Consider the following 27,706-nt stretch of genomic DNA (forward strand, 5'->3'; position numbering starts at 1 on the left):
TTCAAAACAAGACGCTTTATTGCAGCTGCCAATTAGAAATTCCATTTCTTCCTTGAACCAAAGGAGGTGGGTGTTGCATAAAAAATCCAGCTGGGTGCTTGGTGCTTGCGACTCCCTTCCCCTCCTTCTTGGCTCAGTACTGGATGTACGAAAGCTCCACGTCTCCATCAATCTCGAGCGTGTCGATGCGCTGGAAGTTCTGGTAGCGATGGTTGTAGTTGAAGAGCGGTTGGCCGTTGGCAAACACCTTGAAGCGCTGGTTGCCGCAGCGGATGGAAAGCTGTTTTGGGGTGGGGAGAAGGAGAGCGTCAGAAAAGGCCTGTCGGATCGGGCCCACGGCCCACCCAGTCCCTGTTCTTACAGGGGCCAAACCAGATCCCTGTGGGGGAACCTGCGAGCAGGAGTCGAAGCCCATGAGCGCTGTCCCTTCTGCCACAGAGCAAGGCTGGCCCCAACTTAGCTCAATATTTTATTGAGGATCTGTCAATTATTCTGTATGGTTTCTGCTCATAGCTGTCAACTTACAGATAGGAAAATAAGGGACCAGCAGCCTCAAAAATCAGGGATCAGCAGCCAAAATAAGGGATTTTCCAAGCACAGGTAGGTTCAACTTCTGAGCCCCTCCAAGCCAAAGGCAGAAAGCCCAGCCAGCAGCCAAACAAAGCCTCAAGCGGTGGTTCCCACAGCGCAGCAACCCGGCAAAGGGGATGCAGCAAGGAAAACCACCGTCACCTCTCTGCTGGGAAGCGCTGAGCAAAGGCGAGTCCCCAGGCAACGCGGCCGATTTGATCGGCACAAGGCATGCAAGCTCCACCCCCCAGTCGTTCTTAGACTCCTTATTGGGTGAGCAACACAGCCAAGCAACACAGTTGGAGCCTCGCTCCTCCCTGGCCGGCAGGGAGGGAGGGAGAGGAGCTGCTTCCTTCGAAACCCGGGAAATTTAAGGGACATCATCAATAAGGGACAGCAGTGGGTCACAGCGCTGGGATAAGGGAGTTTCCCGCCAAATAAGGGACGGTTGACAGCTATTTTTCTGCTGCGTTTGTGACGTTCTGCTCTGTTATACGAGGAAGGAGATCCCGACTGAACGTCAGGATGAACTTTCTGACAGGGAGAGCGGTTCGACAGGGGAATGGCCTCCCTCAGAAAGCCGTGAGCTCTCCTGCCTCAGAGGTTTTTAAGCCGAGGTTGGAGGGCGATCAGCCATGGATGCTTTTAGCTGAGATTCCTGCATTGGACTTGGGTCCCTTCCAACTCCACAATTCTATTATTGTTTGTAAGCCGCTTTGCGATTCTCACGAATGAAAAGCAGGATTCAATTTTGGCCCCTGAGGCAGACCACAAAAAGGCGGTGGCCCCCCCAACAGGAGTGGAGACCTACACTGGGAGCAAGAGGGGAATAAAAGTCGAGAACAACTCCCATCTCTTGCAGGGGTGCAATTAGTGCCAGCACCGTCCGTTAAGAGTTTGAGTGTAATCTTCGACACCTCCCTTTCCATGGAGGCGCAGATTGCAGCTATAACAAAGGCGGCATTTTTTCATCTCCGCCAAGCTAAGCAGTTGGCTCCTTACCTCTCTCGCCCTGACCTAGCCACTGTGATCCACGCGACGGTCACCTCCAGCCTTGATTATTGTAACTCGTTCTACGTGGGGCTGCCCTTGAGACTGACCCAGAAACTCCAGCGGGTGCAGAATGCCGTGGCAAGACTCCTTACGGGGTCCTCGCTACGAGATCACATTCACCTGGTGCTATACCAGTTGCACTGGCTCCCGGTGGGGTACAGGATCAGGTTCAAGGTGCTGGTTTTAACCTTTAAAACCCTATACGGCCTAGGACGCTCGTACCTACGGGACCGCCTCTCCTGGTATGTCCCACGGAGGACCTTACAGTCTTCAAACAAAAACATCTTGGAGATCCTGGGCCACAGGGAGGTTAGGCTGGCCTCAATCAGAGCCAGGGCTTTTTCCGCCGTGGCCCCGATCTAGTGGAATGCTCTGTCCCAAGAGACTAGGGCCCTGCGGGACTTGACATCTTTCTGCAGGGCCTGCAAGATGGAGCTGTTCCACCAGGCCTTTGACCAAGGTGCAGTCTGACCCCATCCTTTGGGGTCATAGAACTCTAGCCCAATGGTTGCCATTAATTTGATTCTGAATTGATTTTAAAATGAGTTGATTTTAGAATGTTCTGTTACTTTTATTGTTATTACCGCTCTGAGCCCGGTTTTGGCTGGGGAGGGCTGGATATAAATAAATTATTATTATTAATATTATTATTATTATTATCTGAGGAGATCCTCAGCATCTGCCTTCGCCAAGAGGACACAGAAGGGGTGGCATGGGGGTGCCAAGGAAGGGGCAGATCTGGTCTCCGAGCAGCGTGCCGCAGTTGCCGCTGCCATTCTTTGGGCTCAGGATCTGCTGCCCTTATGGACCATAAAGGTAAAGGTAAAGGGACCCCTGACCATTAGGTCCAGTCGTGACCGACTCTGGGGTTGCGGCGCTCAGCTCGCTTTATTGGCCGAGGGAGCCGGCGTACAGCTTCCGGGTCATGTGGCCAGCATGACTAAGCCGCCTCTGGCGAACCAGAGCAGCGCATGGAAACGCCGTTTACCCTCCCGCCGGAGCGGTACCTATTTATCTACTTGCACTTTGATGTGCTTTCGAACTGCTAGGTTGGCAGGAGCTGGGACCAAGCAACGGGAGCTCACCCCGTCACGGGGATTTGAACCGCCGACCTTCTGATCAGCAAGCCCTAGGCTCTGTGGTTTAACCCACAGCACCACCCACGTCCCCTTATGGACCATAGACTCATAGAATTGTAGAGGTGGAAGGAACCCCAAGATTCATCTAGTCCAACCCCCTGCAAAGCAGGAATCTTTTTCCTGAAGCAGGAATCTTTTGTCCAAGCAACTGCCACGGAGCGATGACCCTCTTCCCTGGATTTTGGCTTTTTTTTTTTGTTTGCAGCGAGAAACATCACCAACTAAGCACGTGCCCTCCTTCCCGTGTCACAGAGTCTAAACTTATTTAACTGCACCGTTTCTCCCCAACCCCACCATCCCATCCTGGCTGGGGCAGATCTCAGCTCTGGGCAAATGAACACTCACGTCAAAGTATTGCCCGGCTTGGAAGGGGTTGACAGACAGCTCCCGTTCCTCACGTCCCCATTGGCCGTTCAGGAAGCTGTTCCTGACCACGGCACGCTCGTTCATGCGGGGGTTGATGTGCAGAACCGTATCCGGGCCAGCTTTGAAGTTGATCCGGAATCTGGAAGAGGAGGAGGAAGGAAAGGATTTGTAAGAAATTGATCTTTTAGCGCTGCGGCACTTTGGAACTCCCTGCCTATGGACATCAGGCAGGCGCCACCACTCGACTCTGTCAAAAGCTATTTTTGTTTTGATGGGTGTTTAGAATGGTGGCATGCTTTTAGTTTACTAAGTTTTTTTTATTTTCTGGGCGCTTTAACCGTTTTCACTAATAATCTTACCGTTCTGTTTGTTTCACAAACTGATTTGAGGTTTTCTGCAACTGTATATCGATTTTATGGCACAAATGAATAAATGAATAAAATAAAAATATCCTTGCTGGGTCAAATCAAAGGCCTCCTGTTTCCTATAACAGCCCTGCTGGACGTCTCTGGGGAGCCCACAAATCAGGGCGCAAAGGGAACAGACCCCCACATCCTTGTCAATTTGTCTGCAATTTTTGTTATTCAGAGGTAGAATGCCTCTGACCATGGGGGCTCTGCGTAGCAAGCACCGCTTATTGCAGCTGGCAGGCCTGCCCCCTTTTGCAAATCATTCTAAGTCCATTCTTAAAGCCACCTTTGGGCGACGGTGCCTGCGTCTTGTCGCAAGTGAATGCCATGTGCTAACTTTTCACAGAAGGAAGGAATCCTTTTGTGTGGCATAACCTGAACCCGTTGCCTGTCAGTTTTCATGGAGCGATCGCTGGGGAACCTGAGGCCATGCAGAAGCTGCCGAACTACAGCTGGGAGGTTGCAGGTTCCTCATTCTCTTCCACAGCGCATGAAAAGCCCCATTTTGTTATCACTCTCAGCCTCTAATAGCTCTGGGATTCAGCAAGATGAAACCTGAACTCAGGACTCCTAATTGGGCTGAAGAGCAGTGGGGATCTGAGTCTCCAAGAAGAATCAGGTGGAAAGTGGGTCTAATTGCTGTGAGGGAGTAGTGCTCAATGTTTGCATTAATGCCATTCCCTGGTCTAGAAGAAAAGGGCTGCCACCTATTCACAGAAACAGGACGGCTTACTGTTTAGCGTGCAGTGGAATGAATCCTCTCAGCACGATGGTCTTCTTGGATCCCAGCCCTCCGGCGAGGTTGCCTCGGTATGGCACTTGCTGAAACACGAGTTTATAGAGATATATGACTGCGGGAGTTGAAAAGCATATTCATTGCAGGGGGCTGGACTAGATGACCCTTGGGTCCCTTCCAACTAACACTAAGATTCTATTATTCAAGGCAATATGCAATACCTTCTCAAGCTACCAGTGTGTCTGGAACACCGGGATGTTTGCCATTCAGGGGCTAAGAGAGGCAAGCTGGGGAAAATGTGGCCCAAGCTTAGGAAGACATCAGAGCAACCCCATAGCAGGATCAGGCCCCAAGGCAGATGCCCATAGGCCATGGGTAGGCAAACTAAGGCCTGGAGGCAGGATCCGGCCCAATCGCCTTCTAAATCCGGCCTGCAGACAGTCCAAGAATCAGCGTGTTTTTACATGAGTAGAATGTGTGCTTTTATTTAAAATGCATCTCTGGGTTATTTGTGAGGCATAGGAATTCATTCATCCCCCCCCAAAAAATAGCCTGGCCCCCCCACAAGGTCTGAGGGACAGTGGACCGGCCCCCTGCTGAAAATGTTTGCTGACCCCTGCCATAGCGGAAGACTGCAAGCAGGAACTGAGCACAGCAACACTTTTTCCTATTAACCCTTCCAGCAGCATGCCAGCAATAAATCACACTGTGAAAGTTGGAGTTAACTCTTTGTTAGCCAAAAACACGATCTGCACAGAGAAGGGCCTCAGATGAAGATTGCAGGCTCTGGACTGGCTGAGAATCAGCAAGGAGAGAGAGAAAGGAAGATATCAACAAATCCCGCAAACACTTACCGGGTGGTAGGAAGCAGGAGCATTCATCACCTGTGAGGGAAGAAACACCAAAGAGGTCATTTACCTGTTCAGCATCCCCTCAGAGACTCCCAACCCGAATCCCATGAGCACCGGGAAGAAATAGCCTTTTGTTATTTTCATTTATTTATTGCGTTTCTTTCCCACCTTTCCCTCCAGGCAGCTGAAGGTGGCATACACAGTTCTTCCCCTTCTTCACTTAATCCTCACAAGAACCTTGTAAGGGAGGCTAAGCTGAGAGGCAGCCCAGCAGGGATTCGAACTGTGGTCTCCCAGTGTTAAGTTGTGGGTGGACATATCAGACAACACAGCTTCAAACAGCTCTTGTTTATTCGCAGGCCAGAACAGAACTGAACTGAAGGGTTCAGCCAGCCTGCTTATATAAGAGCTCCACTACAACGCAACAGTAACCACTTTCTGTAACTATCCAATCACTGAACGTCACTTTCAATCCCTTATTTGCATATGAGCGAAAACTATCTACAGTATCCCCCCACTGGCCCAGGGTGAGAACTTCAGTACATAACACCCAGGTCTAACACTTTAATCACACTGGTCAGCTCTAAGCAAGTCATCCTGCTGGGAAAGTTTTATGCTTCTTCCCCCGTCTATTCGCAGTACTTACGGGAAGGTTGGGAGACGGGTACGCTGGCATCATGCCCTAAAGAGAGAGAGAGAGAGAGAGAGAGAGAGAGAGAGAGAGAGAGAGAAATTATAAAGTGGGGACTAAATTCTGTGCCAGCATCAAGGGGTTGGCACAATCGGGCATCTGCCTGGTGCCCCAAACCCAAAACAAATTCAATACAGTGATACTTCAGGTTACATACACTTCAGGTTACATACCCTTCAGGTTACAGACTCCGCTAACCCAGAGATAGTACCTCGAGTTAAGAACTTTGCTTCAGGATGAGAACAGAAATCATGCTCCGGTGGCGCACCGGAGGCCCCATTAACTAAAGTGGTGCTTCAGGTTAAGAACACTTTCAGGTTAAGAATGGAACTCCAGAATGAATTACCGTATTTTTCTCTCCATAAGGTGCACCTGACCATAAGGCGCACCTACTTTTGGGGGGGGGGTATTCAAGAAAGAAAGAAAATATTATTTAAAGGGAGCGCTGAGCAGAGCCTGTATGCATCCCAGGTTCTGCTCAGCGCTCCCTTTCATGAGCCGTGTGGAGTGTGTGTGCGGCGCTTGCAGGCTTTTCCCCGAGGAGGGAGAAGGGCAGCCCTCCCCAGGGCTTGTGGGGCTGGCGGGGGAAGCCCGGGTTCCTCCCCCCAGCCCCAGGGACCACACATTCCCCCTAGATTTTAAGAGGGAAAAGGTGCGTCTTATGGAGCGAAAAATACAGTAAGTACTTAACCCGAGGTACCACTGTACCTTGCTACACAAATACAGTTATCACGATACACAAAGCACAACAGGCTGAATAATAATAACTGTGAACATTTTGTTGGCTATTTCCTAATGTAAAGGTCTAGCCCAGTATGTGCAACATATACCGTTCATATATACGGCGTATAACCTATGATAATACATTTCTTCTTTTCTTTTCTAATATACATTTTTATTAGTTTTTACATATATTTTCCAAACAGAACATCTCATCTCATCTTATGCAACATTTTGGCTATTTTAGCCTGAGACTTTCATCAACCGCGTCTAATGATTTTCAAACCTCATCTCTTAATCTTACATTTGTTATCCTATTACTTTTAATAACCCATAACTTAAAATCCATTCCCATAAATCTTTTCTGCAATATTTCATATAGTTCTCCTTACAAAACTTCTTGTAGTCCTACACGCAAAGTCAGTTGGTTACAATTGTCTTTCTTTTTTTTTTTTTTTATAATATTTTTTATTACGTTTCTTTCCAAATTTTATACATTACAAACAAATAAGGAGTTTACAAGAAACCATTTTTTTTTTTTTTTAACAAAAATCCCAACTTGGACTTCCCCACCCCTTCCGATTCTGCGTTCTTTATATTAACAATGTCAGCAATTTGTTACCTTATGTCATACCTTATTGTAACTTTTACATGTTATGTATCTATATTCAATGTATTATGTCACAATTTTTATACCTTTAAAATAAACGTAACATGTTCAATTTCATATTATCTCCTTTTCTCTTTTATCACTTAGTTTACTATTTACTTAATCATAATTGCTAAAGCGTATCATTTCCAAATCATGCACCGTCTTAAGATTCATACAGTTTGTAATACTTTTGCAAGTAGTCTTTAAACTTTTTCCAGTCCACCTCAATTGTTTCTACATCCAAATCTCGGATTCTGCCGGTCAGTTCAGCTATCTCCATGTAGTCCATCAACTGCATCTGCCATTCCTCCAGCGTGGGTAAATCTTGTGTCTTCCAGTTCTTTGCGATGAGTATTCTTGCTGCTGTACTAGCATACATAAACAAAGTTCTGTCCTTCTTTAACACTTTCTGGTCTACCATGCCCAACAGGAAGGCCTCTGGTTTCTTGGGAAAGGTATACCTAAATACCTTTTTCAACTCATTGTAAATCATTTCCCAGAAAGCCTTAACCTTTGGGCATGTCCACCAGAGGTGAAAGAAAGTCCCCTCTGCTTCCTTACACTTCCAACATTTATTGTCAGACAGGTGATGTATCTTAGCTAACTTGACTGGGGTCATGTACCACCGGTATATCATTTTCATAATGTTTTCCTTCAAGGCCGTACTGGCCGTGAATTTCATTCCGGTGTTCCATAACCTTTCCCAGTCTTCAAACATAATGTTGTGTCCAACATCCTGTGCCCATTTAATCATAGCAGATTTAACTGTCTCATCCTGTAAATTCCACATAAGCAGCAAGTTATACATTCTAGATAACAGCTTTGTCTTTGGTTCTAACAATTCTGTCTCTAGTTTCGACTTTTCCACCTGGAAACCAACTTTTTTGTCCATTTTGAAAACCTCTTGAATTTGAGCATAATGTAGCCAATCTCGCACCTTATTTTTTAGTTTGTCCTGGCTCTGCAACTTCCAATTGTCTCCAATTTTTTCAGTCAATTCCCAATATTTCGGCCAATAGGCCTCCATATTGGGTCTTTTTCGGGCCTTGGCCTCCACTGGTGATAGCCACCCCGGAGTTTTACTCTCTAGTAAGTCTTTATATTTCATCCAGACTGCAAAAATTGCTTTTCTGACAATGTGGCTTTTAAACAATTTATGTGCTTTAACCTTGTCGTACCATAGGTATGCGTGCCATCCAAAAGCATTATTAAAACCTTCCAGATCTAGGACATCGGTGTTTTCCAACAAAAACCAATCTTTCAGCCAGCAGAAGGCTGCAGCTTCATAATACAACCTCAAGTCCGGCAGGGCAAACCCCCCTCTTTCTTTCGAATCTGTTAATATTTTAAACTTTATTCGGGGCTTTTTGCCCTGCCAGATAAATCTAGATATATCCTTCTGCCATTTTCCAAAGCAATCCACTCTGTCCACGATCTGTAAGGTTTGAAACAAAAATAACATTTTCGGCAACACATTCATTTTTATAGCTGCAATTCTTCCCAACAAGGAAAGTTTCAATCTTGACCAAATTTCTAAATCCTTTTTAACTTCCAACCAACATTTCTCATAATTATCCTTAAATAAATTCAAATTCTTGGAGGACAAATAGATCCCAAGGTATTTCACTTTTTTAACCACATTCAGTTCTGTTTCTCTCTGAAACCCCTCTGTTTCTGTAATTGTTAAATTTTTGGTCAGAACCTTAGTTTTTTGTTTATTCAACCTAAATCCCGCCACCCGACCAAATTCAGATATAAGTTCGAGAACTCTTTTTGTACTGGATTCTGGCTCCTGCAGTGTCAAAACTAGGTCATCTGCAAAAGCTTTCAGTTTATATTGTTTCACTCCGACCTCTATCCCTTGTACCAACCGGTCCTCTCTGATCATATTCAATAGCACCTCCAGGACTGAAATAAATAACAGAGGGGATAGAGGGCACCCTTGTCGTGTCCCTTTTTCAATTTTAAATTCCTCCGTCACCACATTGTTCACTATTAATTTAGCTTTTTGTTCTGAATAGATTGCATGTAATCCATTCTCAAACCCCCGTCCCACTCCCATCCCTTCCAAGTTCTTCTTCATAAACATCCAAGATATGTTGTCAAATGCTTTCTCCGCATCAATAAAGATTAACACCGCCCTTGTGTTCCTGTTAGTCTGCAAAAGTTCTAAAATGTCAATGATGTTTCTAGTGTTCTCATATAAATGTCTACCAGGGAGAAAGCCAGCTTGGTCTTTATGAATTACTTCATTTAAGACTTTTTTAAGTCTATTTGCCAAAATGTCTGCAAATATTTTGTAATCCACATTTAGGAGTGAGATGGGACGGTAGTTTTTAAGCTGAGTCTTTTCAGATTCTGACTTAGGTATCAATGTGATGAAGGCTTCTTTCCACGTTTCTGGTGCCCTCTTCCCATCCATAATCTGGTTACATACCTCCAACAAAGGTTGTATCAAATAGTCCTTCAGAACCTTGTAATATTTGGAGGTAAGTCCATCCGGGCCTGGAGATTTGCCTAGTTGCATATTCTGAATGGCACCTTCAATTTCCTGTGAGGTTATTGTAGAGTTCAAGATTGATCTTTTATCTTGAGTTATTTTTGATAGTCCATTTATCTTTAAAAATTGATCTATCTCTGATTCTTTCTGGGGCCCCTGTGCATACAGTTCTTTGAAGTATCTGTGGAAGCACCTCCTAATTTCTTCTGGTTTCTGTACGATCCTTCCATCAATCTCTAGATTTGTTATCGTGTTTAGCTTTTGTCTTTTTTTCAGCTGCCAAGCTAGCAGCTTTCCACATTTATTTGCTGATTCAAAAGATCTTTGCTTCATCTGTTTTATTTTCCATTCAATCTCCTGATTAATCAATTTTGAGTATTCTGCTTGGTGGAATTTAATTTCTCTCAGCACCTCCTTGGACTTTGGTTTGGTTCTCAGTTTTTTTTCTCCTTGGTGTATTTTCTCCAATATTTTGTCCTTCTTTCCGTTCCAGAGTTTTTTCTTGATTGAATTCTGTTGTATCAGAAACCCTCTCATAAGAGCTTTGCTTGCGTCCCAGATCGTTCTTTTTTCAACTGTAGTATTCAGATTTATCTCAAAATAGTCCTTTAATGTTTTTTGGGCCTTTTTCACAATCTCTTGATCTCTTAGTAGTGTGTCATTCATTCTCCATCTGAAGGAACCGGGTTGAGTTAATCTAAGTTCTATTTTCAAGGCGTTGTGGTCGGAGCATGTTTTTGGGCAGATTTCCACCTTTTTAGTCTTGGGTGCCAGCCCCCTGGAGGTCCAGATTTGGTCGATCCTTGACCAAGACAGGTGGGCCTCAGAGAAAAAAGTTCCTTCTTTACCTAGGGGGTTCTTTGTCCTCCATATGTCGATCAAATCCAGATTGTCAGTCAGTTCGAAAAAAGTTTTGGGCAGTCTGCCGTCTGATGTTAAGTTTTGGTTGTAAGACTTATCCATATGTGTAGACACCACTCCATTCATATCTCCCATCATTATGATGTTAGGATAATCCAGATAGTCCAGCAACGTCTCATGCAGCTTCTTGAAAAATTCTGATTTCCCGTCATTTGGGGCATAAATTCCTAATATCAATATTTTTTCTCCTTGGGTTTGAATTTCAATTGCCAAAATTCTTCCTTGTTCATCCTTAAATAGAAATCTGGGTATCAGGCTCTCCTTAGCGTAGATCACCACTCCTCTTTTCTTTACTTTGTCAGACGAAATAAATTCTTGGCCTAATCTTTTATTTACCAAAACCTTCCTGTGGAGCCTGGTCACATGGGTTTCTTGTAGGCAAATAATGTCCAATTGTTCTTTCTTCAATATGTGAAATAACCTCCTTCTTTTCTCCGGGGAATTTCCGCCATTTATATTCCAACTGAGTAGCCGCAGAGACATCCTGAACTATTCTGCTACACCTAGAGCGGTGTATCTTCTTTCTCCTCTGGTTCCGAAGGTGCAGGTATTGCTCCACCTGGGTTGGGTATAGGCCAATTAGCTGCTGCTTCTTTTTGGAGGTCTTCTCCGTGATCGTGCTGGAACTTTTGTAAGTCCTCTGGTGATCTTATTTTAACCTTCTTCTGTTTGTAAGTGAATGATAGCCCTTGTGGGAACTCCCACCTGTAAGGAATTGTGTTGAGTCTCAGCAACTTAGCCAAATCTGAGTAGGTGGCTCTCAAGTCCAATAACTGTTTAGGAATATCTCGGTAAATTTCCACCCTTTTCTCTTGTATCACAATTGAGTTTTTGAAGTGTAGGCCTAGTATTTTGTCTCTCTCCTCCCTTGATCTCAAAGCTATTAAGCAGTCTCTGGATCTATCTTTTCTTACTAATCTTCCCAACCGAAAAGCCGATACAATTTTGAAATCAATTTCTTCTTTTAAGTCCCAGAACTTTGTAAACTCTGTTGTCAAAAGTCCTTTCAAATCTTCTTGTTCAATTTCTGGGACTGCCCTTAGTCTGAGGTTGGTCTCGCGATTTTTCAATTCCACCAACGAGAGATAGGTTTGTTGGTCCCCTATCTGTTTATGAAGAGGCTTGACTTCCGCTTTAACTTCCTCGACTTCTTTTTTAGCTGATGTTGCAATTTGAACGGCTTCCCCTGCCAGTTTACGATTCTCTTCTGTTGCTCCTTGCAATTTTTCAATTGCTTGGGTATGTTGGGAAACCTGATCTGTCAATTTCTGGATCGAGGATGTTGCTTGGTCAATTTTTGTTGATTGGTTATCAATTTTTTGATTTATTGCTGACAATTGTTCCAAAACTTGTTTCAGTACTGCCTCAGCTCCTCCTGCTGCCATATCTTCCTCTTCAGATTTTTCAGGCTTTTCGGTTTCTACTTTTTGTGTCGCAAGCACAGCTGGAACTGATAATCTACGTCCCTGAGTTAAAGTTGTTTGCAAAAGCTGTGCTTGCTTTTTTGCTTTCTCTTTCTCCTTAGCTTCCTTAGCTTTGGCTGCTCTTGTCTTTCCTGTGCCACTCATCAGTCAACGTTCAAGGTCAAGTGTTGTAATCCCATGGGAAAGGCAAGTCCAGAATTAAAAACAGTCTATTGAGAGAAGGTAAACAGAGAAACTTTCCCAGGCCTCTATATTCCCAATGTCCTCTAGGGGGAGTGCCACCAAAGTTTTAGTAAGAAGAAGGTAACTTTCCGCAATTAAAGTCTCTTTGTTCCAACTTTAAAAACAATTTTAAAAGCAAATTAGTTCCAGCACGCTAAAAGAAAGGTCCTGCAGAGCCCTTTTAAACATATAACAAAGTTCCAGCAAGGTGCCTGCAATTGTATCCACTTCAGCTAGGTGAGCTCAAAATTACACTATCCAGTTACAAAAGTATCTGGAAGCTTGCAACAGTTCCGCAGTTTAAACAACTTTACCCGGCCACCCGGGAATTTGGGGTTAGAGTCTTCCCTTGCCCTTGGGGTGTCCGCTCCAGGTCAATTTTATGCTGTATTTATTCTTTAAAAGTAAAATTCAAATGTGCACGAAAGTCCCGATTTAAAGCTTCAAAGCTTCCCTGTTCACAGCGCTTTCCGCTCTTTAGACCGTCTGCTTTGATCTTGAAAGCAGTGTCGGAAGACGGACTTCCTCTTTCTCGTCTCCCGTTTTTAGCCAAATTTTCCGATTTGATTTGTAGAATCTTAGGTCCTTACTCACGGGTTTGATGTTTCAGCCCGATGTTTCTTGGAAGAAAGGTCAGCGCTCATCCGTGACAGCCGCGCGGCTTCGCCTCCGCAGAAAGAGCGATGAACCCACAGCACCGCTCCCCCTCCTTCACTCCGGAGCCCCTTACGGGGTTCCTTTTGTGATTTCGGGGTCGCTCCAGGTGCCCGCCGGGTCCCACGGCCACGGACTCACTCTGCCCGTGGTTTATCTTGATGGGTTGCCGCTGCGCCGTCGCGAGCAACCCTTTTCTGCGGTGCCCCTCTTCAGAGCTCGAAGAGGTCCGCCATCACGGTTTTGCGCCGCCTCCGGAAGTCCGTTACAATTGTCTTTCAAATAACTTGTATATTTACTCCAATCTTCCAAGAGTTTCTGGTCCCAATACATTTCTTCTTTTCTTATCTTTTCTTATTGTTTCTTCTTGTGAGTTCCTGTACAACACAATCCTTGTGGCAGCAGTCTACATCAGCTGTGTTGTTCTCGTCACTTGAGGACTTTTCTAGTTTTACCTAAGGATTCTGTTATACAGGAACTCACAACCAATAAAATGTTCACAGTTATTACTGTATTTTTTGTTAGGATATTTCCGTTCCACCTTAAAAGGAAGCAGGATGTTTGTGTCACAGCCTGCACATTTCCTGTCTCACAGGATGATTCTGTTGTCTGTTCCTTTCGTTTTCTGCCGTTTTGCCTGAGCAGTCGGAGCAGACGGTCATGTCTTCTTTTGTTCTGACCTACGCTGAATAAACTGTAAATATGCTGTCCTGCTATGCAACTTTTGCTGTGTGAATTCTGCTGACAGAGTGTGCACAAGCCTGAGGCTTTGTGTCGCTAAATTGCTGGTACTGCGTGGCTACGGGAGGTCGATGGATCGTCCGGCGCCGAGCTTGGGGGCTCAGATGGATTTTATCTCCCTGGCAGTATCCCAACAATTTTCGCTCCATAGGACGCACTTTTTCCCTCTTAAAAACTAAGGGGGAACGTCTGTGCATCCTATGGAGCGAATGCAGGGGGGAGGCAGGCAGGAAAAGCCCCCAAGAGCCGCACACACGCTCCACGCGGCTCTTGCGGGCTTTTCCCCAGGAGGGATAAGGGACTGACGCGGCTAGTCAGTCCCTTCTCCCTCCTCGTAGAAAAGCCCGCAGGAACCACACGCTGCTTAAAGGGTGCGCGGCTCCTGTGGGCTTTTGCAGGAGGTGGGGGAATTGCCATAGCCGGGAGAGGCTGCGCAAGGCTAAAGAGGAAGCCAAGGCAGTGAGCGGGATGGATCGCGCTCGCTGCCTTGGCTTCTTTAGCCACGCTTCTTTAGCCATGTTGGAGAGGTTTAGCTCCCGGCTGGAGAGGTTTCGCGGCTATGGCAGAAGCCAAGACAGCCAGTGAGATGGATCCCGCTTGCTGTCTTGGCTTCTTTGCTCTTGGGGCTGGGGGGGGGGACCTGGGCTTCCCCCGCAGCCCCGAGAAGCTCTGGGAGAAGCGGACAGGCTGCGCGCAGCCTGTCCACTGCTCTTTGGGGCCTGGGGGGAAATAATATTTTTTTTATTGATTCCCCCCTCTAAAAACTAGGTGTGTCTTGTGGTCCGGTGCGTCCTATAGAGCGAAAAATACGCCTGTTGTGCTTTGTGTATTGTGGTGCCCCAAACCCATTTGTAGAGAATTTGAAAGCAATTGCTGCTGCCTCAACGAGCAAGAGATCAGAACACGGTGATTAAAGTGATTTTAAAAAGTGTGGCCTATACAGACCATTCAACTGAGGTTGTGGTGCGGCAGAATTTATCAGACCTGCACAGAACTCTCCATTTGGCCTCCCGAGACATAGATCTCTATTTGTTCATGTATATCTGCTCCAACTTTTCCTCCAAGTTGCTCAAGGAGGTGTGCGAGGTCCTCCCCCCCCCCCCAGTTTATCCGCACAACTACCCTGTGAGGTAGGCTAAGCCCAAGGTCACCCAGTGAGCTTCATGAACGTGCGAGGATTCAAACCCTGGTCGCCTCGCTCACAGCCCGGCGCTCTAACCACTGCGCCGCACTGCCTCTCAACTCATCTCCTCTGCACCACACACACCACCCAAACACCCAAAATGTTAGGATATTTCCATTCCACCTTAAAAGGGAGCAGGCTTTGTGAGTCACAGAGTCTGCGTATTTCCTGTTCACAGGATGTTTATGTTTTCAGTTGCTTTCGTTTCCTTCGTGCCTAAGCATACCGATGCAGACGGTCATGTTTTTCTTTGTTCTGATCAACGCTGAATAAACTTGGGAAAATGCTCTCCTGCTGTGCATCTTTCACTGTGTGAATTCTGCTGATGGAGTGTGCACCAGCCTAAGAATGTGGCAATCTATTTCTGAGGCTTCGTGTCGCTAATTGCTGATATTGCCTGTCTACGGGAGGTCGATGGATCGTCCGGCAGCCGGCTTGGGGGCTATGATGGACTTTGCCTCCCTGGCAGTATCCCAGCAACACAACCTGTGCCCTGCCCAGTCCCCGCCCCCTTGAAATTCCCCGCCTCCTTGCAGTACTTACAGGCATCCCCATTGCTGGATACTGCTGCCCTGGCATCCCTGGCATCCCTGGCATTCCCTGCACCAGAAAGAGAAGCAAATAAGATTGAGGCAATAGGGAGGGGAGGCCTTTCGTCTGTGTCCACTTCATGGCTGGGGAAACAGCGGGCCTCTTCCCGAAATCTGGGTCTCTCTCTGTTTTCGGACTACAATTCCCATCATCCCTGACCACTGGCCTCGCTAGCTGGAGACGATGGGAGTTGTAGTTCAAAAACAGTTTGGGAAACCCTGCTCTATATCAGCGACGGGGAGCCTGCAGCCTTCCAGATTTTGCCGGACTACAACTCCCATCAACCCCTGACCATTGGCCGATTGGCTGGGCCAGCTGGGAGTTGCAGTCCAACCACATCTGGAAGAAGAAGAGTTTGGATTTGATATCCCACTTTATCACTACCTGAAGGAGTCTCAAAGCGGCTGACATTCTCCTTTCCCTTCCTCCCCCACAACAAACTCTCTGTGAAGTGAGTGAGGCTGAGAGACTTCAGAGAAGCGTGACTGGCCCAAGGTCACCCAGCAGCTGCATGTGGAGGAGCAGAGACGCGAACCCGGTTCACCAGATTACGAGTCTATCGCTCTTAACCACTACACCACACTGGCTTCCCCAACTCTGGAGGAGAAGGAGCAAATGTCATCTCTCTCCTGCTCTGCTCAAAGTCAAGGAGCCTAGAACTCGAGGCCAGTCAAGCTGTTTTCGTGGGTTCGGAGTGGCGTCAGTCTGGATGGTGCCCTAAGTCCCTCCCAATTCTTGGGGTCCTGTACCCAATGAGGGTTGCCCCTATTTTGGCACCTATGGCAAAACCTTTCCCCTTCTCCCCAGCAGAGAGACACCATTACAGTGGTACCTCGGGTTACAAACACTTCGGGTTACAGGCTCCGCTAACCCAGAAGTAGTACCTCGGGTTGAGAACTTTGCCCCAGGATGAGAACGGAAATCACGCACCAGCGGTGCGGTGGCAGCAGGAGGCCCCATTAGCGAAAGCACGCCTCAGGTTAAGAACGATTTCAGGTTAAGAACGGACCTCCGGAACGATTTAAGTTTGTAACCCAAGGTACCACTGTATTTCATTTTGTGACTCTTAACAGGGCCGGCTCTACCGTTGGGTGGAGTGAAGCAGCCACCTCAGCTGGTTTTTGGCCATCGCAAAGAGGCAGCAAATTGATAGCTGTTTATTGCTGCTTCATTTTCGCTGCTTGTGGATCTGCTGTTTTCCATTCCTCGATCTTAAGTTCAGTTCTCCGGACTCCTGCAGCAATTTGCAATTTAACCCTCATGAAAACTCGCCAGCATCTTAGTGCAAATTTCTCCTAGCGAACACTATTTAATATGCAGTTTTGGCTAACACATTTTGCAAGCCGTTTCTCCCTTATATGCCATCTACTCTATTGCGTTAACTCTTATTCGCTCTTGCATGCATTTTGGGAAATGTTGGATGTTTGGCGAACCACCCTTCAAAATTCAGGGTGGTGTGAATTTTGTGGGAGGGCTGTGTTTCGCTTTTCGTATTGTTTCGGATTTGCCATCAAATGGAAATCGAATCAAAGTCCACCTTCATCTCTACTTAGGAGTGGGAGACCTCAGGCCTGGGGGCCAAATGTGGGCCTTGAGAACTCTTTATCTGGCCACTAGCACTGTCCCCAAGCCCTGACCCATCTCCTTAGGCCACACCCCCTCTCCTTAGGCCACTCCCACACAGACCACACCCCTATCTACAAGCCGTGCTTTGCAACCTCCTTTTTGCCTTCCTGGAATGTGTCCTTGAACTCTGATAAAGATTCTCGCTTGCCTGATTGGACGATAGAGAGGGTCTGTCTGTGCATGAGAGTAAATTAGCATCCATTGCTCCACCCACTTTTGCTGCTGACCCCTCCCACTGCTGCCGCATGGTGCCCTGGAAACTTGTCCAGAAGGGTGAAAATGGCCCCCCTTCCACGATCTCAGATGCTCACCCCGCCTCCCATCATGGCTCCTCCTCCGATGGTGGTCACTGACTGCAGCTCCAGGTCGCCATTGGCCTGCACAGCCTGGACTCGCTCAGGAGGGATCCTGTGGCCGAAGGTGCAGAAGGGGTTCCTGTTCACAAGGATCTGCCAGGACACAAATGAGGAGGAGGTGCAAGTGAGCCCCTTTGCAGCCCCCCGAAAGTCTGCCCCCATCATTTCAGCCGCTCCATTCCATTCCTACCCATAGCTGTCAACCGCCCCTTATTTGGCGGGAAAGTCCCTTATCCCAGCGTCGTGTCCCGCTGCTGTCCCTTATTGATGATGTCCCTTAAATTTCCCGGGTTTCAAAGGAAGCAGCTCCTCTCCCTCCCTCCCTGCCGGCCAGGGAGGAGGGAGGCTCCAACTGTGTTGCTTGGCTGTGTTGCTCACCCAATAAGGAGTCTAAGAACGACTGGGGGTGGAGCTTGCATGCCTTGTGCCGATCAAATCGGCCACGTTGCCTGGGGACTCGCCTTTGCTCAGCGCTTCCCAGCAGAGTGGTGACGGTGGTTTTCCTTGCTGCATCCCCTTTGCTGGGTTGGTGCGCTGTGGGAACCACCGCTTGAAGCTTCGTTTGGCTGCTGGCTGGGCTTTCTGCCTTTGGCTCAGAGGGGCTCAGAAGTTGAAGACACCTGTGTCCCTTGGAAAATCCCTTATTTTGGCTGCTGATCCCTTATTTTAAAGGCTGCTGGTCCCTTGTTTTCAAATCTGTAAGTTGACAGCTATGTTCCTACCCAATCTCCCACTTTCCTTCACACCCAGCAACCCTACTGAAGTGTGAGCCAGCAATAAATCACACTGAGAAAGTTAGAGTGAACTATTAGCAAAGACACAGGAGTGTCAGGCCTAAGGGGCACAGCAGCTCATCTCCAGTCGGTCTTGCTACCATGAAGCGGTTGCTGAGACTGAAGGTCCCAGCCTCCCCACAGATGCTTAAGTCCCCTTGTCTCCAGGGTTTCCCCCCTCCCCCAAGCAATTGGAGACTGTGCCTGCATGAAGCCAACCTCTCCCCCACCCTGTTCATGTGTCTTCTGGATCTGGGAGAGAAGCAGATCTGGGAGAAAAGCTTATCGCAGCAGGAGGAATGGGGCACACATCTGTAGAATGGCAATTTATATTGGTCTCATCATGGTATGTTTGCACTAGTTTGCACATTTTGTATAATTACACGGATGTCAAATATTGTTGAACATTCCATGGCATCAGAGCAGGAGGCTGCTATTTAACCTATTAGGGACGCGGGTGGCACTGTGGGTTAAACCACAGAGCCTAGGACTTGCCGATCAGAAGGTCGGCGGTTCAAATCCCCGCGACGGGGTGAACTCCCATTGTCCAGTCCCAGCTCCTGCCAACCTAGCAGTTCAAAAGCACATCAAAGTACAAGTAGATCAATAGGTACCACTCCGGCGGGAAGGTAAACGGTATTTCCATGCGCTGCTTTGGTTCGCCAGAAGCGGCTTAGTCATGCTGGCCACATGACCCGGAAGCTGTACGCTGGCTCCCTCGGCCAATAAAGCAAGATGAGCACCGCGACCCCAGAGTTGGCCACGACTGGACCTAATGGTCAGGGGTCCCTTTACCTTTACCTATTTATCCTATTGTGTACAGACATCAGCATCTCCTGCATTCAGGCTGAACGGACGACGAACTCTGGGACCCGCACAGAGAATGGGTGGGTCTTACACCCTTGGGTGCTCACACAAACCTGGTATCCGTCGGGGTTGACGACGATGATGACCTCGAAGTGTGAACCCTTTTGGAGCGGCATGCTATGGTGTTCCTCCTTGCCCCACTTGCCCCCTTGGAAGGTGTTCAAGACGACCTTGTCTTTGCCATCAAAGCGGGGGTTGAAGTGTAGGGCAATGTCGGCCCCGTCGTTCATGCCACAGACAAAGTTCAGGCTGAATCTGGAAACCATGGATGGAAATAAATGGGGAAAACAATAAAATATAGTCAGAGGGCAACCTGTTTGCTTTTATATTGTGTTGCCCACATTTTCCACCCCACGTCCCGTAAGGCTTGATTTGCACTGAATTTGGCATCCTTCAAAGGGTGGCTTCCCTTTAAATAACAATAGGCAAGTTACTAGCCCTCATTGCTCATATATATATATATAGCAAGTTACCAGTCCTTGCTTCGGAATACGATTCAAAACATGCAAGGAGCAAGTTCTAAGGCTAAAGTATCTGAAGCTAAAATGCGCACATTTTGGAAAACTGCTTTGAGGTTTTATTAAAGCCCTAAACGGCCTCGGTCCTGTATACCTGAAGGAGCGTCTCCACCCCCATCATTCAGCCTGGACACTGAGATCCAGCACCGAGGGCCTTCTGGCGGTTCCGTCATTGCGAGAAGTGAGGTTACAGGGAACCAGAGAGAGGGCCTTCTCGGTAGTGGCGCCCGCCCTGTGGAACGCCCTCCCTTCAGATGTGGAGGAAATAAGCAGCTATCTTCTTTTTAAAAGACATCTGAAGGCAGCCCTGTTTAGGGAAGCTTTTAATGTTTAATAGGTTATTGTATTTTAGTGTTTTGTTGGAAGCCGCCCAGAGTGGCTGGGGAAAATCAGCCAGATGGGCGGGGTATAAATAATATATTATTATTATTATTATTATTATTATTATTATTATTATTATTAACAGTCAAGAGTTACAGTATATGAATGTCGCGAAATCAATCAATATAGTCCATGGAGAAGAAAGTTCTGCTGAGATCAGTTGGGCTTCCTTCCCGTTAAGTGGGTACAAAACTGCAGCCTAAATGAGGATTTATAGCAGCCAAGAAGCAATGACGTAGCTTCTAGTTCTGACCTAGGGCTAGGAGAATAAAAAGAATAATCAGATCTGCTCTCTCTCTTTTTGCCACGTTTGCACAAAACTACATTAATGTGGAAGTTTCTTGGTAGAGGATGTGGGCTTTTGCAGAATATGCAGCGTTAAAGAGAGAGGATATATTATCACACTTTAAAAAAATAAATAAATCTATTTGATAAAATGTATATACCACTTGAGGGACGCGGATGGCACTGTGGGTTAAAAGCCTAGGGCTTGCCGATCAGAAGGTCAGCGGTTCGAATCCCCGGCGACGGGGTAAACTCCCATTGCTCGGTCCCTGCTCCTGCCAACCTAGCACGTCAAAGTGCAAGTAGATAAATAGGTACCACTCTGGCGGTAAACGGCCACATGACCTGGAAGTTGTATGCCGGCTCCCTCGGCCAATAAAGCGAGATGAGCACCGCAACTCCAGAGTCGGCCACGACTGGACCTAATGGTCAGGGGTCCCTTTACCTTTACCTTTACTATTTACCACTTGAGTGTAAGAAACAACCACCTCAAAGCAGTTCCCAAACATAATAAAAGAATAAAATTCTCAATAAGAGCAGTTTGCAAACGTTCGAAAAACAATTAAAATCAACGATAAGCTGAAAACAGGTTAGAACACATGTCCAACATTCTACATGTCTGGATAGACTTGCCTTAAAAAAAAAAAGATGTTTGGGGCATTTGCTAAAAAAGAGTAAATTGAAGGTTTCAATAGGCGAGGAGTTCCAAAGTGCATGTGCTACCACACTAAAATATTTCATACGAATGTGGAAAGGGGTGTTTTGTGGCACCTGTAAGGATGCCAGTTCTGCAGATCGGAAGCGGTCGAGAGGGGATAGAAGGGCTCAGGCGATCTTGCAGGTAAGCTAGTCCCAGGTGGTCAGTCTTAGTTCTGTGGCCACCCCTCCTACCCAAAAAGGACCTCTTACCTCTTGGTATGTTGTGGAACCATCCCTGCCACATATATGGACATGCCGGGGCGAAGCCCACCGGGGACCGGCTGGGTATGAGGGAGGGGCTGAAAGACAAGAGGTTTGGGGGTGTGAGAGATGCAATATATATGGTTACCAGATTCTTTTCAATGAATCCGGGGGACACTTAAAAAAAAAAAATTACATGCAGAGACATCACCTTGCCAACAAAGGACCGTATAGTTAAAGCTATGGTTTTTCCAGTACAGTGGTACCTCGGGTTAAGAACTTAATTCATTCTGGAGGTCCGTTCTTAACCTGAAACTGTTCTTAACCTGAAGCACCACTTTAGCTAATGGGGCCTCCCGCTGCTGCCGCACCACCGGAGCATGATTTCTGTTCTCATCCTGAAGCAAAGTTCTTAACCCGAGGTAGTATTTCTGGGTTAGCGGAGTCTGTAACCTGAAGCGTCTGTAACCTGAAGCGTATGTAACCCGAGGTACCACTGTAGTGATGTATGGAAGTGAGAGCTGGACCTTAAAGAAGGCTGATCGCCGAAGAATGGATGCTTTTGAATTCTGGTGCTGGAGGAGACTCTTGAGAGTCCCATGGACTGCAAGAAGATCAAACCTCTCCATTCTGAAGGAAATCAGCCCTGAGTGCTCACTGGAAGGACAGATCGTGAAGCTGAGGCTCCAATACTTTGGCCACCTCACGAGAAGAGAAGACTCCCTGGAAAAGACCCTGATGTTGGGAAAGATGGAGGGCACAAGGAGAAGGGGATGACGGAGGACGAGATGGTTGAACAGTGTTCTCAAACCAGCATGAGTTTGACCAAACTGCGGGAGGCAGTGGAAGACAGGAGTGCCTGGCGTGCTCTGCTCCATGGGGTTACGAAGAGTCGGACACGACTAAACAACAACATGCTTTATTATCCCTAATTACATCTATACATCAGCTGTTTTGCTGTCTTGAGAAGTCCAGAGGAGGAGAGAAACCTGGGGTGAGTGGAGCAGCGTTTGAGAATATGACGGTGGGATGATCACAGGATCACAGATTTGGAAAGGACCTCTGAGGGGCATCTCGGCCAACCCCCTGCAATGGAGCTACCTCAATTTAAGCAGCCTCAACTTAAAAGAACATAAGGCTTTCCTGTTCCAAGTTGATATCTGCAGTTCCCGGCTGCCAGGGACACACTCTCGTTCACACTCTCTCTCACTCTCAGCTCCCCGGCTCCGCGCCAGCTCTGCCGCTGCTCCAGTTGGCCGAGGGGATCAAAGTCATCTCACCCCTCCATGCCTTGCCCAGCAGAGAAACGCGCCCCTTGCACCCCTCCTGGACAACTGCGGTCCACCCGCCCGTGACTCCCGAGCCTCCCCCGATCTCCTGCCCCCTTCCCCCTTCGTTTTGAGAGTTTCACAGGGAGCGAAAGAAGAGCTTTGCACCTTGCCCAGCAGAGAAACCGTGCGCCTTGCACCCTGCCTTGGCAATGGCCGCCCACCCGTGATCTCTTCTCTTCCCATTGCTCACCTGCATATTACTCCAGGAGAGCAGGGTGTCATATTTCCCGGGGACATTTAATGAAATCCGGGGACATTCCGGGGAAGGAATTTGTCTGGGGACAGATTTGCAAATCCGGGGACTGTCCCCGGGTAAAGGGGACGTCTGGTAACCCTACAATATACTGAGATCCAAGTTCATGCACCTGAGGTAAAGGTAAAGGGACCCCTGACCATTAGGTCCAGTCGTGGCCGACTCTGGGGTTGCAGTGCTCATCTCGCTTTATTGGCCGAGGGAGCCGGCGTACAGCTTCCGGGTCATGTGGCAAGCATGACTAAGCCGCTTCTGGCGAACCAGAGCAGCGCACGGAAACGCCGTTTACCTTCCCGCCAGAGCGGCACCTATTTATCTACTTGCACTTTGAGGTGCTTTCGAACTGCTAGGTTGGCAGGGGCAGGGACCGGGCAACGGGAGCTGACCCCGTCGCGGGGATTCGAACCACCAATCTTCTGATCAGCAAGTCCTAGCCTCTGTGGTTTAACCCACAGCGCCACCCACGTCCCTTTCATGCACCTGAACCAGCCTGCAAAAAATGTATTTGGTGGCTACGCTCTGTCTCCACTGTCAAGAGGCCGTAATGTTTCCAAACGCTTGTTTCTGGAAACCACAGGAGGAGAGAGGGATCTTGTGTTCGAATTCTGCTTGCGGGTTTGCCACAGGGATCTGGGTGGGCGCTGGGCCAATTGGGCCACTTGCTCTTCTACTCTTCTTATGTATATCAGGACAAAAATGTGCCTGTCTGGGGAACCCTGCACTCAAAGCCCTGATTGTTTTCCCCGATAACCTTTTCTTTATTTTTATTTCAAAACGGGTTCAGAAATTGTGGAGGATTGTACTTAAGACTGGGAAACCGAGAACCTGGAATGGCCCAAGCTGCCAGCTCATCCTTTGCTTTCGGCAAGATCGGTTGGGAATCTGCAGAAAGCGCCGTGTTAATTATTAAGCCATCCAGCTATGAAACGGACTCGCTTAGGGTGGAGCAGGCTGGCTGAGGTCCAAGCCGCAAATGAGTTCTGCTTTTATCCACAGGATCTGAACTTGGGAAAGGTGCGTTGAGGAAGAGGTCGGGTGGATGGCTGGCTGGCCACGTACCCTTATCAGATCTTTGCACGCACAGAATTAAAACCAAAAAAACAAGGAAGGGGAACATTTCCGCCTTCTGGGTCGGACTGGCAAAATCAGGATCCACGGATGGTCAGCGTTCATTGAAGTGCCCTCCCCACCCCCATATGAAGGAAGGCATAGGCCTTGTTGTGTTAACCCAATGGCCCCCCTAGCCGTGCATTAGGGAGCCGGGCTCAAACACTCCGCTAGGGTAGAAAGCACACATGGATTAATCGGTGCAACAAAATTGACCAAACGCTTCAAATTCCTGGCTAAAAGGGAAATTGGAACAGGTGCATTATATACCTGGCAAAGTCCCCATCAGGAAAAGGAGCACTGGAGCAAACCAGGCAGAGGGCCTTCTCGGTAGTGGCACCCGCCCTGTGGAACGCCCTCCCACCAGATGTCAAAGGAAAAAAACAACTACCAGACTTTTAGAAGACATCTGAAGGCAGCCCTGTATAGGGAAGCTTTTAATATCTGAAGGACTATATAATATTTTGTTGGAAGCTGCCCAGAGTGGGGTGTAAATAATAGGTGGGGTATAAATAATAAATTATTATTAGAGTCATGCATCGGGTTAAATATGCTTCAGGTTGAGGGTTTTCAAGTTACGCTCCACAGTGACCCGGAAGTAACGGAACATGTTACTTCCAGGTTTCGCCGCTCGCGCATGCGCAGACGCTCAAAATGACATCACGCGCATGCACGGAAGCGGCGACCCGCGCCCCGCGCATGCGCAGACGCATGTTACGTTCTACTCAGAATGCGAATGGGGCTCCGGAACAGACCCTGTTCGCATCCAAAGGTACCACTGTATTATTATTATGATGTTAAAAAGGTAAAGGACCCCTGACAGATACGTCCAGTCGCGAACGACTCTGGGGTTGTGGCGCTCATCTCGCTTTACTGGCCAAGGGAGCTGACATTTGTCCACAGACAGTTTTTCCAGGTCATGTGGCCAGCATGACTAAGCCACTTCTGGCGAAACCAGAGCAGCGCACGGAAACACGTTTAGGACCTTGAAAAATGCTCAGTTTGCTGCATTGAGTAAATTGACCGGTTTTTAGGACTTTTCTTCCTCTCCTTGACAAATCAGCTTGTCTCCTGGGGGAAATCTCTGTGCATTGCAAAAGATTCTGGGACATAGTCTGGGATGCTGCCCAGGTCAGAGTCAGGAGTCAACCTTACTGGCACATCCCGAGGTCTGCGCCAAAGTTGGCTTCCCGACTTTGAACTCCTTTGGGGGGGTCAGTCCTTGTCCTGTTTTTCTTTCCCCTGATTCTTACCATCTGCTCACCTGCCCCCCTACCATAAGTGAGCAAGCAAGCAAGCAGTGGAGATAGGCAGAGGAGCAGAAACTCAGAAAGAGTGGAAGCAGTGGCAACCGAAGGATTTCTAGAGGGGCATTACCCAGCGTTTTGCATTTGACTTGTGCCGTTTTTAAACTATATTGAGTTTAAGCTATATTGAGGCCTGGCATTATTTATATTGTGTGGACGCGGGTGGCGCTGTGGGTTAAACCACAGAGCCTAGGACTTGCCGATCAGAAGGTCGGTGGTTCGAATCCCCGCGACGGGGTGAGCTCCCGTTGCTCGGTCCCTGCTCCTGCCAACCTAGCAGTTCAAAAGCACACCAGTGCAAGTAGATAAATAGATACCGCTCCGGCGGGAAGGTAAACGGCGTTTCCGTGTGCTGCTCTGGTTCACCAGAAACGGCTTAGTCATGCTGGCCACATGACCCGGAAGCTGTACGCCGGCTCCCTCGGCCAATAAAGCGAGATGAGCGCCGCAACCCCAGAGTTGGTAACGACTGGACCTAATGGCCAGGGGTCCCTTTACCTTTACTAATTTTAATAAAAGTGCAACCAAGGGAGTGGGGAGGACACGCAGGTACGTCTGTGGAGTGTGTTCTGTGTTACAATTGCCGTGACTTCCGGCACCCTTAATAAAATAGACAGCAGGTCACCGGTGTCAAAGCCATTTGCTAGGACAGTTCAATGGCCTAAAATCCCAGGCACCAGTTGCGGCGAGTGCTTTCTAAAGGAACTGCTCACACTTTCGTTCATAGTGCCCTGGCAGTTCTTAGACTGGGGGAGTGGGGAGATCTGGAGGGGCTTCTTCTCAAACGGAGTGCTTGAACCGAACTCCAGGCAGCGCAAGCTTCAGAAACTCACAGAACTCTTGGATAAAACGGTAGCAAATTCTTCTCTAGAGAGAGAATGTGTGTGAGTTGGGCAAGGTTACTTATCAATACAAATCTACAGTAACTTCAGATAGGAAAACCTGTTTGTGATACAGATTGAAATGAAATTTAAAGGCGCCTTAGAGGCAGCTCTGCCAAATGCTTCTGTTTGATTTAAATAAATAAACGAGGGCTGCTCCACACTTCCCTCTGAGCTTTAAAGTTCTGTGTCCAAGCGCTCTCTCTCTTTTGCTCTGGAGTTTTCCCCACGATAACCTGCTCTTTAAATGTGAATTGGAGCCAACTGCAATTCGCAGAAGACGCGAATTATCGTTCGTGGCGCTTCAACGTTAAAGAGCTGAGGGGTTTTTTTGGGGGGGGGTAGCTCTGGGCCAAAAGAGAGAGAGAAAGAGAGCTCAAACACAGAGCTTATAAAAGCATGAACCTGTGCCTGGAAAGAGCAGGGCAAAAGTTGGTTTATTATTATTATTATTATTATTATTATTATTATTATTATTATTATTATTAATTTGCACCCTGCCCATTTGACTGGGTAAGTGCGAATGAGCCATAAGTACAACTGCTATTTTTAAAATCCAGGAGCAAGTCTTTGGGAGGGGAGAAAGGGAACGGAAGACTCAGGTAAATGACGGCAAATTTTATTATTTTCTTGCAGAGAATACGAGAGCGCAGATTGCGCAGGGAGAGATGGAGGCTGAAGGCTTACCGGGTTGTAGGTGGGCATGTAACCGGGTGCTGGGACGAAAGCCATGGTGCCGCAGTCTGACTTCTGCTCAGATGTGGATCAAGACCGGCTGCAGGAAAACCTCCCAGAGCCACCCAGAATACTTTTATAGCACCTGGCTCAAAAGGGGTGGAGCAGCCAGGAGGTCTGGCCAGGACCCACCCATCTCAACAGGTGAGGAGCTCACCTGTCTTATCCTCAGCCCAGCCTTCCTCCAAGGACTCAGTCGGGGAGGGGGGAACCTCGTTGCCTGTTCCGCAATGGAAAATTCATAGAATCATAGAATCATAGAGTTGGAAGAGACCACAAGGGCCATCGAGTCCAACCCCCTGCCAAGCAGAAACACCATCAGAGCACTCCTGACATATGGTTGTCAAGCCTCTGCTTAAAGACCTCCAAAGAAGGAGACTCCACCACACTCCTTGGCAGCAAATTCCACTGTCAAACAGCTCTTACTGTCAGGAAGTTCTTCCTAATGTTTAGGTGGAATCTTCTTTCTTGTAGTTTGGAACCATTGCTCGGTGTCCGCTTCTCTGGAGCAGCAGAAAACAACCTTTCTCCCTCCTCTATGTGACATCCGTTTATATATTTGAACATGGCTATCATATCACCCCTTAACCTCCTCTTCTCCAGGCTAAACATGCCCAGCTCCCTTAGCCGTTCCTCATAAGGCATCGTTTCCAGGCCTTTGACCATTTTGGTTGCCCTCCTCTGGACACGTTCCAGTTTGTCAGTGTCCTTCTTGAACTGTGGCGCCCAGAACTGGACACAGTACTCCAGGTGAGGTCTGACCAGAGCAGAATACAGTGGCACTATTACTTCCCTTGATCTAGATGCTATACTCCTATTGATGCAGCCCAGAATTGCATTGGCTTTTTTAGCTGCCGCGTCACACTGTTGGCTCATGTCTAGTTTGTGGTCAACCAGACTCCTAGATCCTTTTCACATGTACTGCTCTCAAGCCAGGTGTCACCCATCTTGTATTTGTGCCT

At 47.7% G+C, this 27,706-nt stretch overlaps 1 protein-coding gene across 1 annotated transcript; it reads right to left on the reverse strand.

Annotated features, from left to right (window-relative positions):
• On the reverse strand, positions 1-26,814 carry LGALS4 (galectin 4). The gene is made up of 10 exons (XM_053401862.1): positions 26,697-26,814; positions 21,140-21,228; positions 19,100-19,301; positions 17,362-17,499; positions 15,377-15,433; positions 5,772-5,807; positions 5,129-5,158; positions 4,272-4,360; positions 3,108-3,267; positions 1-280 (listed from the first exon to the last, which is right to left on the reverse strand). The coding sequence occupies exons 1-10, from the start codon at positions 26,739-26,741 to the stop codon at positions 134-136; spliced, it is 993 nt and encodes a 330-aa protein (XP_053257837.1). The 5' UTR covers positions 26,742-26,814; the 3' UTR covers positions 1-133.
• Between the last annotated feature and the right edge of the window lie 892 nt (positions 26,815-27,706).

Source organism: Podarcis raffonei, chromosome 8, assembly GCF_027172205.1.
Source record: "Podarcis raffonei isolate rPodRaf1 chromosome 8, rPodRaf1.pri, whole genome shotgun sequence".
In the NCBI taxonomy this organism is placed as follows: Eukaryota; Metazoa; Chordata; class Lepidosauria; order Squamata; family Lacertidae; genus Podarcis; species Podarcis raffonei.